Source organism: Condylura cristata, unplaced genomic scaffold, assembly GCF_000260355.1.
Source record: "Condylura cristata isolate star-nosed mole 26May11 unplaced genomic scaffold, ConCri1.0 scaffold00005, whole genome shotgun sequence".
In the NCBI taxonomy this organism is placed as follows: Eukaryota; Metazoa; Chordata; class Mammalia; order Eulipotyphla; family Talpidae; genus Condylura; species Condylura cristata.
Window position 1 is genome coordinate 20,633,382 of NW_004567106.1, and position 13,984 is coordinate 20,647,365.

Consider the following 13,984-nt stretch of genomic DNA (forward strand, 5'->3'; position numbering starts at 1 on the left):
TGCTGCTGTTTTCCATATGTTATCTTTTTAATATATATATTATTTATTTATGCATACAAGAACTGAGTTCTAGACCAGAGGTGGGGTGGGCGGTGTATGGGTATGATGTAAAAATAAGCTATTATATTATTTTTTAATATATATATTATTTCCCATTCTCTGTATCTATCACTCACATGGAAATCCATAGTGCAAACTATGTATGGGTAAGAATTTATAAAAATGTTGATTTTCTCAGAAAAATTTATGAACAAGCTCAAAGAATACAGTAACAGGAGTCCTTAAGGAAACCCACCCCCCCAAAAAAAAATCTTAGAGATTTTAAAAGGTTTAAGTTAAAGAAAATAATATCAATATGAACAATTAAGACGGAGGGAATTCTTTTATTTTAGTTATAAAAAAAATACTGTATATTATTTTCTGTGTATCGCCTACATCTTAGTAATAACTTTAAAGTTACTGGTATCAATACCAGACCATCTGTATCTCTTCATATAAGATGAAACCATCCCAACCATACAAAAGAACTGAAGGTAAAGCAAATGTGAAGCCTGCTATGTACTCAGTTACAATTTTATTCAAGAGTATGAGATTGGGGAAAAAAGAAAAAAGGAACATTCAAGATAATAAAAAATAAATTATTAAAATTCAATACTTCTTTACATTAAGTACATCTCTCTTTTTTTCTATTTGTTTGTTTTCTTTTATTTTTAATTTTTAGACAGTGATTGATTTTTCCCCCCACGTGTATATTCCTATGTTTCTCTTACATAAACTAACTTGTGGGTAACTACAAAATATTTTTAGAGTAAGTTAGAAAAAAAAGTGCCCATTTCTTTCCTGTTGGTTGATATACAGTTGATTTCACTCAAAACAGTATACCCTTGACATTCTCACAAATCATACACATGACATTTTATTAAGACAAAAAGAAAGACCTCCAAAATCCTACTTTTTTTTTTAATTTGCACTCCCATTTTCAACATCTAACATTATGACAGTTTTAAAGGTAATCTTTTAAGATGCATTTTCTAAGTGTGATCAGAATATGTCCCATAAATTTACAGTGAAAACTAGTTAGTTATAGGAAATCTGCTAAGCCATATACAGACAATCACATATTATAACTGCAAACAAATAGACTTTGAGGTTGCACATTTCTTCATCCTATTTACCTTCGAAATCCCAGTTGATGTTGGAGGAAGAAATGAGTGCTCACACTGCTCCAGATACCTCTCTGAGTTTGTTTTTCCAAACAGGAGAGTAACCACAAAACCCCTAAAAAAATTTTTGAGAGAATCAAAACCAAAATTTTACTATCACTTAACACAAATATTACCACACAGATTTTTAGATTTAATAGATGGTTTGTCATTCCACAAGAAGTTAATTTATAACTTATAATAATTTTTTGATAATGCAAGATATTGACAGACTGTTTTATTCTAAGGTTTAAAACACCTATAAACATTTTGTGAGTTTTTACAATACCTTTCAAAGATTTGATCAAATCTATTTCATAATGAATTTCAGGCAATGTTTTCACACTTTAGAAAAATTAGCCTTCATTAAATGAATATGATAATTAAATAACCAATTATAAAGACAAATGATATATATATATCTATATCTTAATTATACAATTCTATAGCTTTAGTGACCATATTAGTAAGTTGCCACTATCAATACAGAATAAACAAATTCTCTACAGAAAAAAAATCATTCTTTAAAAAAAACTGGAATTTAAATAAAGGAAATATAAATATACCCCCCAAAGATTTTTTTTTAAAATAGAGCAACAAGGTAAGCTAAATACTGGCCTAGAACAGCTTTACCATAACTATTATCTAAATTATCTATTAATATTTTCTATATTTAAAATTTACCAAATGACATCAGGTAATTCAAAATGTAACAAAACTTGGAATTTCAAATCCTATCACATGACTGTCAATATTATGTAGATTTTTTATTGTCCCTCCCATGTCCCCATTATCCCATCTTATGTAAAGATTTTTAGAGAGCTTTACAAGTTAGATAGATTAACAGAATTAAAAAGTAAAAACAATTAAAAAGGTTTCTTGTGTCTTCTAAGTTAAAAGGCTGTTCTTCCTTTCCAAATTTTTATATGAAATAATTTAAAGAAATGGGTCACCTTCTTTCCACTTACAGGAATTCATACAGCACCTATTACAGCTCCTATCTACAACTTCCTTCCTTTCTGAAGTATTGGAAAGTATTCTGAAATCCTTCTCCTTTACTTTTGCTAAGAATTTAATCAATTAGTGAAATAAAAGAAATTTCTCCTTTTACAAAAAACATCTCAGAATAGTCGCTCGTATATTTGATAAAAGCAGCCATAACTCTTTGGAGTAGAGGTCCAACCATGTGGATATACATTGTGCTCTGGCCTTAAATATGTAACTGAGCAGTCTAGTTAGAAAGCCCAAATAACCACAAATCTATATAATCCATGATCATCTTTATAATCAATAATAATTTAAATATACAAGTTTAAACAACTCCTCCAAATGTTTAAGATCTCAGAAGACTTTTTTAAAAGGACTCATGGGTATTCATTGTATACATAATTATATAAATGCACTACATATATATATATACACACACACATACATATTAATAAAAAAAATACTTATTTCAGCTAGGTTTCCTTGGTTAGAGTATGTAAATAACAAGTATCTCACTTATTTATATATTTTCTCATATATGATTCATGTCTGATACCAGTTTGCATCAGAAGCAATACTAAATCATGACTGAAAATAGAGCAATTCAAGGTAAATATTTGTACACCAAGTAATCATAAAGTGAAAATTACAAAATTGTGTGTTGAATTTTCTTAGCTAAAATGACAGCATTCACTAAAGGGAATAACTAAAATTACTGCCTAAAGCCTACTTAACAAAACAGTATCTTGTATTATGTAAAAGTAGAAATTCTGGGCCCTCCCTGGTGGCGCAGCAGGCTAAAGCACAGCACTAGGACACTAAAGCCACTTCAGCATGAGTTCAATCCCTGCCCCAGCAGCCCAGGAGGTGATCCACATGGTGTGGCAGAACTCGCATGACCTGCCTGCTGCTCGCCTCAGTAGTGTACTTCCTCAGTCAGCCTGTTCTGCTCCCCACTCTGTCTCTGGTAAATCCTCTTCCCACCCCTGTACCTCTGGCCTTGTATCCAAGTTCTGTATGTATAAATAAATAATTTTTTTTTAAAAGTAGAAATTCTACTTGTCATCTTAAATAATACCAGGGTACATAAGGAAAATTCTACCTTAAAGGAGGTAGAACTACACCAAGTAAATTAAAAGTTTCATATCACAAAAAAAAAATTATATCACCAGAACTTAAATTCTAATTTTGAAAGTACTTATTACCCATTATTTCTAGCAACATTACATACAACTCTTACCACTTTCATTTCCATGAGTATCTAATTTTACTTTCTTTTTAACACCCTATTCAAAAACAATTTACAAAAATAGCATTCATAAATAAATCATGCTTCCATTTCTCATAGTCATTTGTTTCACTTCTGAACAAAACAGCATGACATAGGATTGTAAAATAATCACAAAGTATACTTACCCACCCACAAAGCAGAGGATATAAAATGCCAAATATAATATAACAAAGGGTCCAAAGGTTATTAGAGAAAGTACAATGACAAGGCTTCCCCATCCCCATATGGATAGACTGGTCTGAAATAAAGCAAAAAAAAAAAAAAAAAGATCGATAGAAACTTTAATAAATAGCATCATATGCATTAAAGAACCAACAAAACTTTTATACAAAGTTTTACATATTCCCTTTAAAAATTTACAGTACTGTTTACAGTAATGAAATTTACTTCAAGAAGTAGTATATAAAATTTATAGTCAGAAATATTTACAGACTATCAGAAATGACTGTAAAATCTAGTGATAGCGCAATATACAAAAGAAAAACTGCTGGATGATATGCTGACATAAAAATATATTTATTTTAAGAATTTGCATAATTATATATGCAAGGCATATATAAAAGATGAAATATACTGCAAACGTGTTTATTTAGAACATCTGATTTTAAAACTAAGTTCCGGGCCCTCCCAGGTGGCGCAGCGGGTTAAAACACAGCACTAAGAAGCTAAAGCCACTTCCGTATAAGTTCGATCCCCGCCTGCCCCAGCGGTTATCCACGTGGTGTGGCAGATCTCTCCTGACCCGCCCGCTGCTCCCCTCAGCAGTGTACTTCATCTGTCGGCCTGTTCTGCTTTCCACTCATCTCTGGTGAATCCTCTCACTGCCCCTGCACTTAGTACTACAGTTCTGTATGCATAAATAAATAAATCTTAAAAAAACAAAACAAAGTTCCAATTTATCATCATGTAAAGACAATGTAGTTTTATATTTAAAAGTAAGAAATTTATATTTCACCGAAAATTAAGTTTTCTTCTACTCAAATTGTTTGTGGAATTTATAAAATTATTTTAGAAAAAGTTCCACCACTTAGATCTAATAAAATTTACCATAGTCAAGAAAACTCTAAAAATTTTCCATCTTTAAAAATAAACCCAAAGTACCCTATTTTTGTTTAAAAGTTCACTGTGTTAACCAATAAAAAAACATTCATTTTTTAATGACAAATTAGATTTTAGCAATTGAAGCATGATGAATAATAAACGTATTCAGCAAGTTACTACATCCATTTGCCCTGTACTATTAGGTATACAAAGGAAATATTTGTCCGAACCCTGTCATCACAGGGTACAGAGAAGACTGAGAAGACTGTCTTATGAGAAAGACATTGAACCAAAAGAAAGTAATAGAAAGGATTGTAAGATGCTAAACTTAAAAATGATGACCAGAAACTATGGAATAGACAGTGAGTGCTATGAGTTGAGGGCTTTATTTATCCATTCTCTATGGACTCTTTCCTATGTGCACTCAGTGAGAATACCACAAGGAATAAAGTATCCCTTCATGAGTTCACATTCTAGTAGGGGAGAACACAAACATACAAATCTGCATAAATTTCACAGGAGGGAAAAAAGACAAATTATACATTGCTATATCAAATAAGGACTAATGTTGTGGAAGAAAATCAAGCAACTGTATTGGTTGGCCTAAGCAGGTATTGATTAGAGGTCACATGAACAGAAATCTTGGATAAGATTTATTAAGGGGGTATTTATAATGGTACCTTCCTATGGCAAAAGAGTATTTTTCATATTTTACTCTATGTATCTCAGTAAAATTTTTTTCATTTATTCTATACAGAGCTGGTACAACTTTTGTCCATTTGTATTTTTACGATCCCCCCCTTTTTTTTTCATCCTGGCCACTCTCATTTTTTTAAAGAGGACAAAACAACTGCTGTTGTAGTTTCCATTCTGCCCTCATGATGGCCTCCCTGAATCAGCTGAGAATACCATTTCACCTATAAAAGTGGTCTCTTCTGACTATTTTTAAGAGTTAAAAGTGGGCCATGGTGATTTAGACTAAAATACAGAGCCATCCACTCTCTCTCACAATAATTCTGCTGAACACCTAGTATATCTGATCCACAATAAAATATTACCAGATGCCCAACTGTGGGAATCTATAGCACAAGATTAAGTCAGAAACTTATTAGTGAAAAGAGTTACCATAAATTCTCAGGAAAGCTGAAAACAGACTCCTATCAAGATACTTCAGTGTACCTTTTCCAATGAGATTTGATCTAATATTAGCAATGTTACTCATCCTTTACAGTCAGATTTATGCTTACTAGTCAGTTTTTCAAAGTTAAATACTTATCATTAAAGCTAAATATAAAGGTTTTAAAAAACGAAACCAAACAAAGTGACTATTTCTGATGATAAAGGGAGTGTGCCACTGGAGGACAATATACAGGGAATTCTCAAATACATACTACTTGCCTATTTCTTAACCAGGCATTTGCTTTAAAGTGTTCCTATTTACATCATATTTTTCATAATTATAGATTTTTAATTGCAATTTGTTAAATATGGGGAAAATTATTTAGTGCTATGATTTAATACAGGGAGATGCTTCACTGTCTAAACACTGGTTTTCAGTAACCTTATATCTCTTCTAAAAATGTTGGCAAAACATTCACAAAACAAACTCATCCATTTATTAGGCACTACTGGTTTGAGTGAAAAAAAAGTTCTGCCCCACATTTTTAAATCTACAAAATAAGAAACTTTACTTAATTGAGAGAAATTGTTATATTCCAGAGAGTAATAAAATTAAGTATTTCCAGTCAAGCAATTTGAGAGCTCATCTGCTTAAAAGTTTAATTTTACAATAGTTAACTTTAGATGTTAGTATTGAGAGTCTGGCAAGATGGCAGCAGAGGAAAGATACCACATTTGCCTCCTCCACACATTCACAGCCAAATAACAACAAAGACTACTACCCCTGAAACATAAAGAGATAACTGGTACATACATACATCAAGAACAATAACATGGAGGAAAGAAGTAGAAAAAACTATAAGTAAACTGTGTTTAGAGTTATATCAAGAACATAAAATCCACAAGAGGGTTCAGAGTCTCATTGATGTTCCTGATTCAAGGGCATGCATACACATGAGGGACTTCAAAAACTGGACAGTGCATTGGAAATGGAGGGACACAAAGTCAGTGTCCAGGACAGAGGGGTCACCACTAGAGAACTGTACGATTAAGGCTGCAGAGTGGTGATTATTGGTTTGAGCCTATAAGGTCCAAACTATAACTAGAGCTTGAACAAATGGGGAAGACTATTTGTATCTCTTCATAAAAGCTAACATAGAATATAGCTATGATACGCAAAACACCTGTATTGCCCTCAACCCCGTGCCAAATTTAGACAAATGCTCTCACCAGAGTTTAAGTACCTGAATTAAGTGTTGTACTCAAAAATCTTGTGACTGTCTCAATTTTACTCACCACCCAAAATCACACCTACTATTTAGCCAAGTCTAGAAGTTGAGGCTGGAATTAGACTATTCAAGATGCTAGGTCAAAAAGTTGGTCTAAGGGTGGGGATACACTATGATTCCCCAACATATAACTTGGGTGCCCACAGCACTGTAGGAAGTTTGAATACCTGAAGCACATAGGAGACAATTTTTCAGGGCCCTACAGTGCTGGTTCTTTTCTACTTCATTACACCCAACTAAAATAAGAAATATGGGATCTAAACAAGTGTAAAGGTATTTGGTGTATGAAATAATAGACACCTACGGAACTGAATTTAAAAAACCTCTAATTATATCCAGTTCTTGTAGAAAGTGTATAAACACAATTTATCAACATAAGAAAAGCAAACTTCCTATTACAATCATAAAAACTATGAACAGGGCCCTCCCTGGTGGCACAACGGGTTAGGACGCAGCACTGCAAGCTGGCTGCAGCCGCTTCAGTGCGAGTTCAATGCCCAGTCCCAGAGGATCTACATGGTGCAGCAGACCTCTCCTGACCGGCCCACTTCATCCCTCAGCAGTGTACTTCATCAATCAGCCTGTTCTGCTCCCCACTCTGTCTCTGGTGAATCCTCTCACCACCCCTGCACCTCTGGCCTGTACCCCAGTTTTATATGCATAAATAAAATCTTAAAAAAAAAAAACCTATGAATAAAGATGCAAACACAAGATTTCACAAAAACAAGAATACCTCCAAAATCTCAATTCAGCAGAACTGTGTATGGAACATTCCTGCTGAGGAGTTCAAGGTAATCATTATAATGATAGTAGCCAAATTAAGAAAAACAATCTATGATCAAAAACAGAACATAGTAGGCATCAAGAGTATATGAGACTGCGACAATTTGGATGAATGGGTCTAAAAAAACACTGCAACTGAATTTAAAAAAAAAGAGGGCTTTATCCATAGATAAACAGTAGTAGTGGAGAAAAATAACTTGAAAGCAAAGTGGCAAACACAAAATGAAACAAAGTAAAAAAAAAATGAAAACAATGCAGAAGCTCATTGGGATAACATAAAGAAAAATAACAGCTGTGTCATGGGAGTTACAGAGGAGAACAGAAAAAAAAGGCAAAGAAAATTTATTTGAAGAAATAATTATTGAGAACCATCTGATTTGGGAAAACTAATCAGATGTCCTAACCCAACAGGCCTAAAAAGTTCCAAACAAGGTAACACCAGACCAAAATACTTGAAAACACATTATGTTTAAACTGTTGAAACACAATGTACAGAAAATCAAAAGCATGGAATGAAACTTTTCAGTGGTAACCTCTGAGGCAAGAACAGAGTGGCAGGAGAGATCTAAAAGTATTCAAAGACTTATTTACAATCTAGAATATTTTGTCCTGTAAGACTATCACTACCCAAGATAGAAGAAACAGTAAGGAGATTAACTGAAAAGCAAAAATTAGGAAACATATCAACACTATGTCAGAAAAGATAGTAGTACTAGAGGGGCTGCTATAAAGCAACAACACAAAGAAAAAAGTAAAAGACACCTAAATAGGATGAAAATATTAAAAAGTGGAAGAAGAAGAAATTTGAGATGAAATCATCCAATGGACAACAAAAACAGCTTACCATATAATAAATTCAAGAGAACCTTCAAGTAAAAATCAATACAAGTAACATAGACAATAGAAATTGAATCTAAACAAAATATAAAAGATTTTGAAAAGTAAAAAAGATAAATTACAAAAAGGTTTGCTAAATAACAAAATGACAAGCATTTATGTCTCAATAACCATGTGTAATAACCAAATGTAAACAGCTTCAATTAAGCAATTAAAAAGTATAGAGTACCTGGTTGAATTTCAAAATGAATTACAACCTTCTGATACCTAGAGGAAATTCATTATACTATCAAGAAAAAGAGTTAAAGCTACTGGCTGGAAATAGCTGTACAACTTTTATCAAAAGCTTTTAATAAAGATGAATGCTGAATTGGAAAAACAGTATACATTCTCCAAGGAGATAATATCCAAGATAAACAAAATTTTATTCTATCTAAAAAAAAAAAAAGAAATTTAGAAAATGGGCAGCAGATAAGAACATTCACTGAAGAAGATATCCAGAATGCTAATAAGAGAAATATAAAAAGTGTTTATCATCACTTTCAATAAGGTAAATGGAAGCCAAAACCAATATGAAATACCATCTCACATTTGTAAGAATGGTACATATTAAGAAGAGTTCCAACAAGTGCTGGAAAGGATATAGAAACAGAGGAATCTTATGACACTGCTAGTGGCAATGTACACTGGTGCAGTCATATGGAGAGTGGAAAGAATTCAAATGAAAAAAATCAAACTACTGTAAAACCCAATATTCTCATTCTTAGGCATCTAAAGAATATGAAGCCATTCACACACACACACACACACACACACACACACACACAAATGCTCTATAATGTTTACTTCAGTTTTATTTATAATAGGACAAGAAAAACAACGTAAATGCCCATGATAAAAAAATGCTATATGTATGGAATATTATACAGTCAGAAAGAAAGATGCTGCCATTTAAAGCAACACAGAGAGAGTTCAGGGGTCTTATAAGTACCCCAGAATGACAAAGGCAAATACTGAATGTTATCATATGATATAATTAGATAATGCAAAATATTCACCAAAGCCACAAGATAATAATAAAGTAAGAGTTCTGAGGATAAAAGAGAGTAGGGAAGGAGAAGTGATAAAAGGGGCATATGGTATAGTGGTGGGAAAAAATTTAAAAGGACAATGATGCTGATGATAGATTAAAAGCAGCTTATAAAAAGCACTAATAAACAGCTCTCATCAGTAAAATAAAGTTAGGGTGTACAATGAAGCATTAGAACAGTGAATTGTCAAAAAAAGTTTTATATTTTTCATAGTGTTCCCATAAGTATAATTCATTGATAAATATAGCCTTATTATTTAAGAGAGATTGAGAAACATTTGACCTAATATCATTACAAAATATTTTAAATTATATTATTTCCTGAGATGATAAAGCGCAATAAAATTTAGGATAAATTTTTACTACTTGGTGAATCTCAAAAATCTGTTATCTGCCAACTACCTGAAAAGTTACAAGAAGGCCTCCCTGGTGGTGCAAGGTTAAAGTCTCAGCACTCTCAAGCTATCACCAGCCACTGCTGCATCTCCCCAGCCAGGGAGATGACCCACAAGGCCCAACAGACCTCTCCTGTCTCATCTGCTGTTCAACTCAGCAATGTATTTCAATCTGCCTGTTCTGCTTCCCACTCTGTCTCTGGTGAATCCTCTTAGCCCCTGCATCTATGACCTACACCCCAGTTCTTGTATGCATGAATAAAACAAATCTTAAAAACAAAGTTGCAGGACCCAAAAACCCTACTCCTAGGTATCTATCCAAAAGACACAAAAACACTCTTTCAAAAATCACCTGCACCCCCATGTTTATTGCTGCTTTATTTACAATCAGAAAGACATGGAATCAACTTAAATGCCCAAAAGTAGATGACTGGATTAAAAAGATGGGGTACATATACACAATGGAATATTACTCAGCAACCAAATAAATAAATAAATAAATAAACACATGCCTTTTGCAGCAACATGGAAGAACTGGAAGGGATCATGCTTAGTGAAATAAGCCAGAAAGAGAAGGAAAAAATACCAGATGGTGTCACTCACAGCAGGAGTATAAAGGACAAGGTGCGAAAATAATAATAATAAGGAACAACTATATACCAGAAACATTTTACGGAGGTAGAGTGAAGAATGGGATAAAAAATGGGGGTGGGGGGAGGGAAGTGCACTGATGGCATAGGGGTGATTGGGTGATGGCAAATCCACGGGGATTACAACTGAGATGGAAAAAGGCACAAAATGATGTAAAAATAAAGTATTAGTTAAAAAAAAAAGGCTGCAAGAAGACAATTATAATATCATAAGTACTGTTATTTTTTACCTAAATATTAATCAGCTTAATATGGCTCCAAAAAACTATTCAGAAAACTATTTGCAATGAATGCAATAAATTCCTCTATGAGTACAAAGTAAATAAATTTTATTATTAGCTAACCAGTTTATCCATATATAACCTTTAAAACTAATGAAAAGAATTTCAGTTTCAAAGAATATGCATATTAGATACCTAATGTAATGATTTGACCTTGAATACAGGGGCAAACCAAAATATTAAAATGACCCCTGTTGCCACAATGCCAAATAATCAAAAAAGGACAATGCAAAAGATTATATATCCTTCCTAACAATAAAAAGCAAATAGAAAAAAATTTACCTCATAATAGTTTATAGCCATAACACCATACTGATATTCATTTGCTCCTTATCACAGATTTTTGTAATAAGAAGGGTAGCATAATAAAGTACTAAAAACAAAGAATCAGAAATTGCTAATTCTACTTGCCACTACCTTTCTGTGTAATATCCACAAATTCAGTAAACTTCTATATGATTTAGAATTCCTAGTAGGACAATAAAGGGCTAAGTTACAAGATCATCTTTCAAGTCCAGCTGTGGCAGATTACTTAAGTAAATTTTGTTAATCATTATTGTTTGTTCTTAATCAATTTCATAGCTAATCGGATACATAGCTAGGCTTAGACTCTCCTGGCTGAAGGCTGGAAGTAGAATAAATGAAAATAGCTGTTTCACATCACAAGAAGAGATTGTTAGAGCTCCACAGAATGAACTGTGGCTTCTGACATGAGTCTCACCAGAATGGATCAACCACTCTCAAGAGTTATATTAATTGATCATGTAAACTTACAGTACTGGTAAATATAGTACAGCTCTGTATACGTACTTCTCTCAAGTTTTTTTATTTTAATTATAAAATTGTAAACTGAAAACTCTGTCTCTGGAGAATACTCTCAACCTCCAAACCTCTAACCTACACCCCAGATCTTGCATGTATAAATTAAAAAATAAATAAATATTTAAATCTTAAAAACAAATTCTAAAAAATCAAAGTGAAATGAATTTTATCGTATTAAACTAACAATGTTTAATAAACCATACAAAGAAAATACTTTAAGTGATTTTACAACACAGTAATTTATTTGTAAATCATTGGTGGTATATACCTCAAGAAGAAAACAAAACAAAAACCCACGAAAATCTTAAGTCCTTTCAGTAAAATATAGTGTTGATAGTTGCAGCAAAATGAACCAGGGTTAATAGAAGAATACCTAATTCTAATTAAGGCTAAAGTAGGAAATTAATTTAAAATGATCTTGGAGCACCCTGTTATACCAGAAAGTTACCAAATACTGCTGTGGTTATATCAAAAGGATTTAGGAGACACTCTAATGTGGCTTCAAATGGCCCAAAGAAGAGTATGGAAGAATAATGACAATGGACTGAAAGAGCACTTCAAAGTGTCTAAGCTCATGACATAGTAAAAAAAATTTAACTCCACTGACCACCTTTGAAGGGTGTTAACAAATCACTTTTTAAAATGAAATTGTAGGGACACTTAGGAATATTACAAGGTAATCAGAGAGTTGATGAAAAATTTAGATTATCTTTAAAGACCTATACTATATAGTAAGAAGAAATGACTGAATACCATTATTTTGAAATCTTTAACTTATTAGGGGTCCAGCGATCAAAAGGAGAACAAGAGACAATACACCAGACATTATATGCAACTTGAAAGAATAATATATAACACCACCTGTGAAAGAGTTTGCTAAGTGGGAGGAGGAAAATATCAAAGTGGAATTTCATTTAGGAAATGAACAAAGCTGCCAAATATAAATACCATGGAAAAATACTTAGCAAAATTTAGACTATGAAAACACTAGAGGGAAAAAAAAATCTAGTTTCTTCAATAAATGAAGAGCAAGGAAAAGAGAATTAAGGGAGAGAGACAGGGAGAATTGGTAGAATCTTTGAAATGAAAAGGACAATACAGAGAGGTTATTCAACATGATTTTAATACAGTGGGGAAAAAATAGAGAAGAATGAGGAGGTAAAGAAACTGAGTGCTTCAAAACATTTTCTGGATATTTAATGATATTAACAATTACTGCTTATTTTTTAGATGGTGTAATGGTAATAAGGTTATTTTTAAACAAAAACAAATGAATTCCTTGTTTTAGAGATGAATAATGAAATATTTACAGATGAAATCATGTATTTGGCATAAGCTTAAAAGTCAACAGTAAGCAAACATCTCTGAAATAAAAGCATGACAAAGGTTTGGACCTCATCAAAGAAGACAGGAGAGGTCTGCTGTGCCATGTGGGTCTGCTCCCTGGCTGGGAGTGGGGACGGAACTCAACTTGTGCTGCAGTGTCTGCTAGTAGCTTCATGGTGCTGAGGCTTAGGTAAACGGAAAGACAGTCCACATTAAGGAGATAGAAACCAAAACAAAAATGATAGCCACTACAACCCTATTAGAATGTCCAAATTCAGGAACACTGACACAAATATTGGAGAGGACAACGACAGCAAGTACCATCACACATCACTGGTGGGAAGACACAAACTGTAAAACAGTTACTTTAGACGACAGTTTGGTGATTATTACAATCTAGCAGTCGTGCTTCTTCCTATTTAATAAAAGGAATTTTAAAAAACCTACTTGCACAGAAACTGTGCACAGATGTTATGAGCAGTTTTATTCAAAATTGCCAAAAAATTGGAAGCTAGCAAGATAGCCTAAATAGGTGAATGGATATATAAACTGTGGCACATCTAGACAATAAAATATTATTGAACATTAAAATGAAATGAGCTATCAAAAGCGATGAAACAAGTAGACCCCTTAAATGCAAAATACAAAGTGAAAAGAAGCTAGTATAAAAAGGAGTATAATTCCAAAAATATGACATTCTGGAAAAAGCAAAACTATGGATATTAAAAAGACTAGTAGAAAGCAAAGGAGGGAGATAAGTAGGCAGAGGACAGAGAATTTTTAGAAGCATATTATAATGGCAGATGATGTTATACATTTGTCCAAACCCATAGTTTACAGGGCCAAGTCTGAACCTAAATACAAACTATAG

The 13,984-nt window shown here is 32.9% G+C and overlaps 1 protein-coding gene across 3 annotated transcripts in view; it reads right to left on the reverse strand.

Moving 5' to 3' along the window:
- The window catches only part of SNX13 (sorting nexin 13), a 99,214-nt gene that overhangs the window by 62,313 nt on the left and 22,917 nt on the right, over positions 1-13,984 (reverse strand). For all 3 annotated transcript variants that reach the window (XM_012721032.1, XM_004676742.2, XM_012721033.1), the window contains exons 2-3: positions 3,606-3,718; positions 1,176-1,278 (exon numbers count right to left, since the gene is read on the reverse strand). In XM_012721032.1, coding sequence (XP_012576486.1) covers positions 1,176-1,278; positions 3,606-3,718 — 216 coding nt within the window. The remainder of the gene's footprint in view (positions 1-1,175; positions 1,279-3,605; positions 3,719-13,984) is intronic.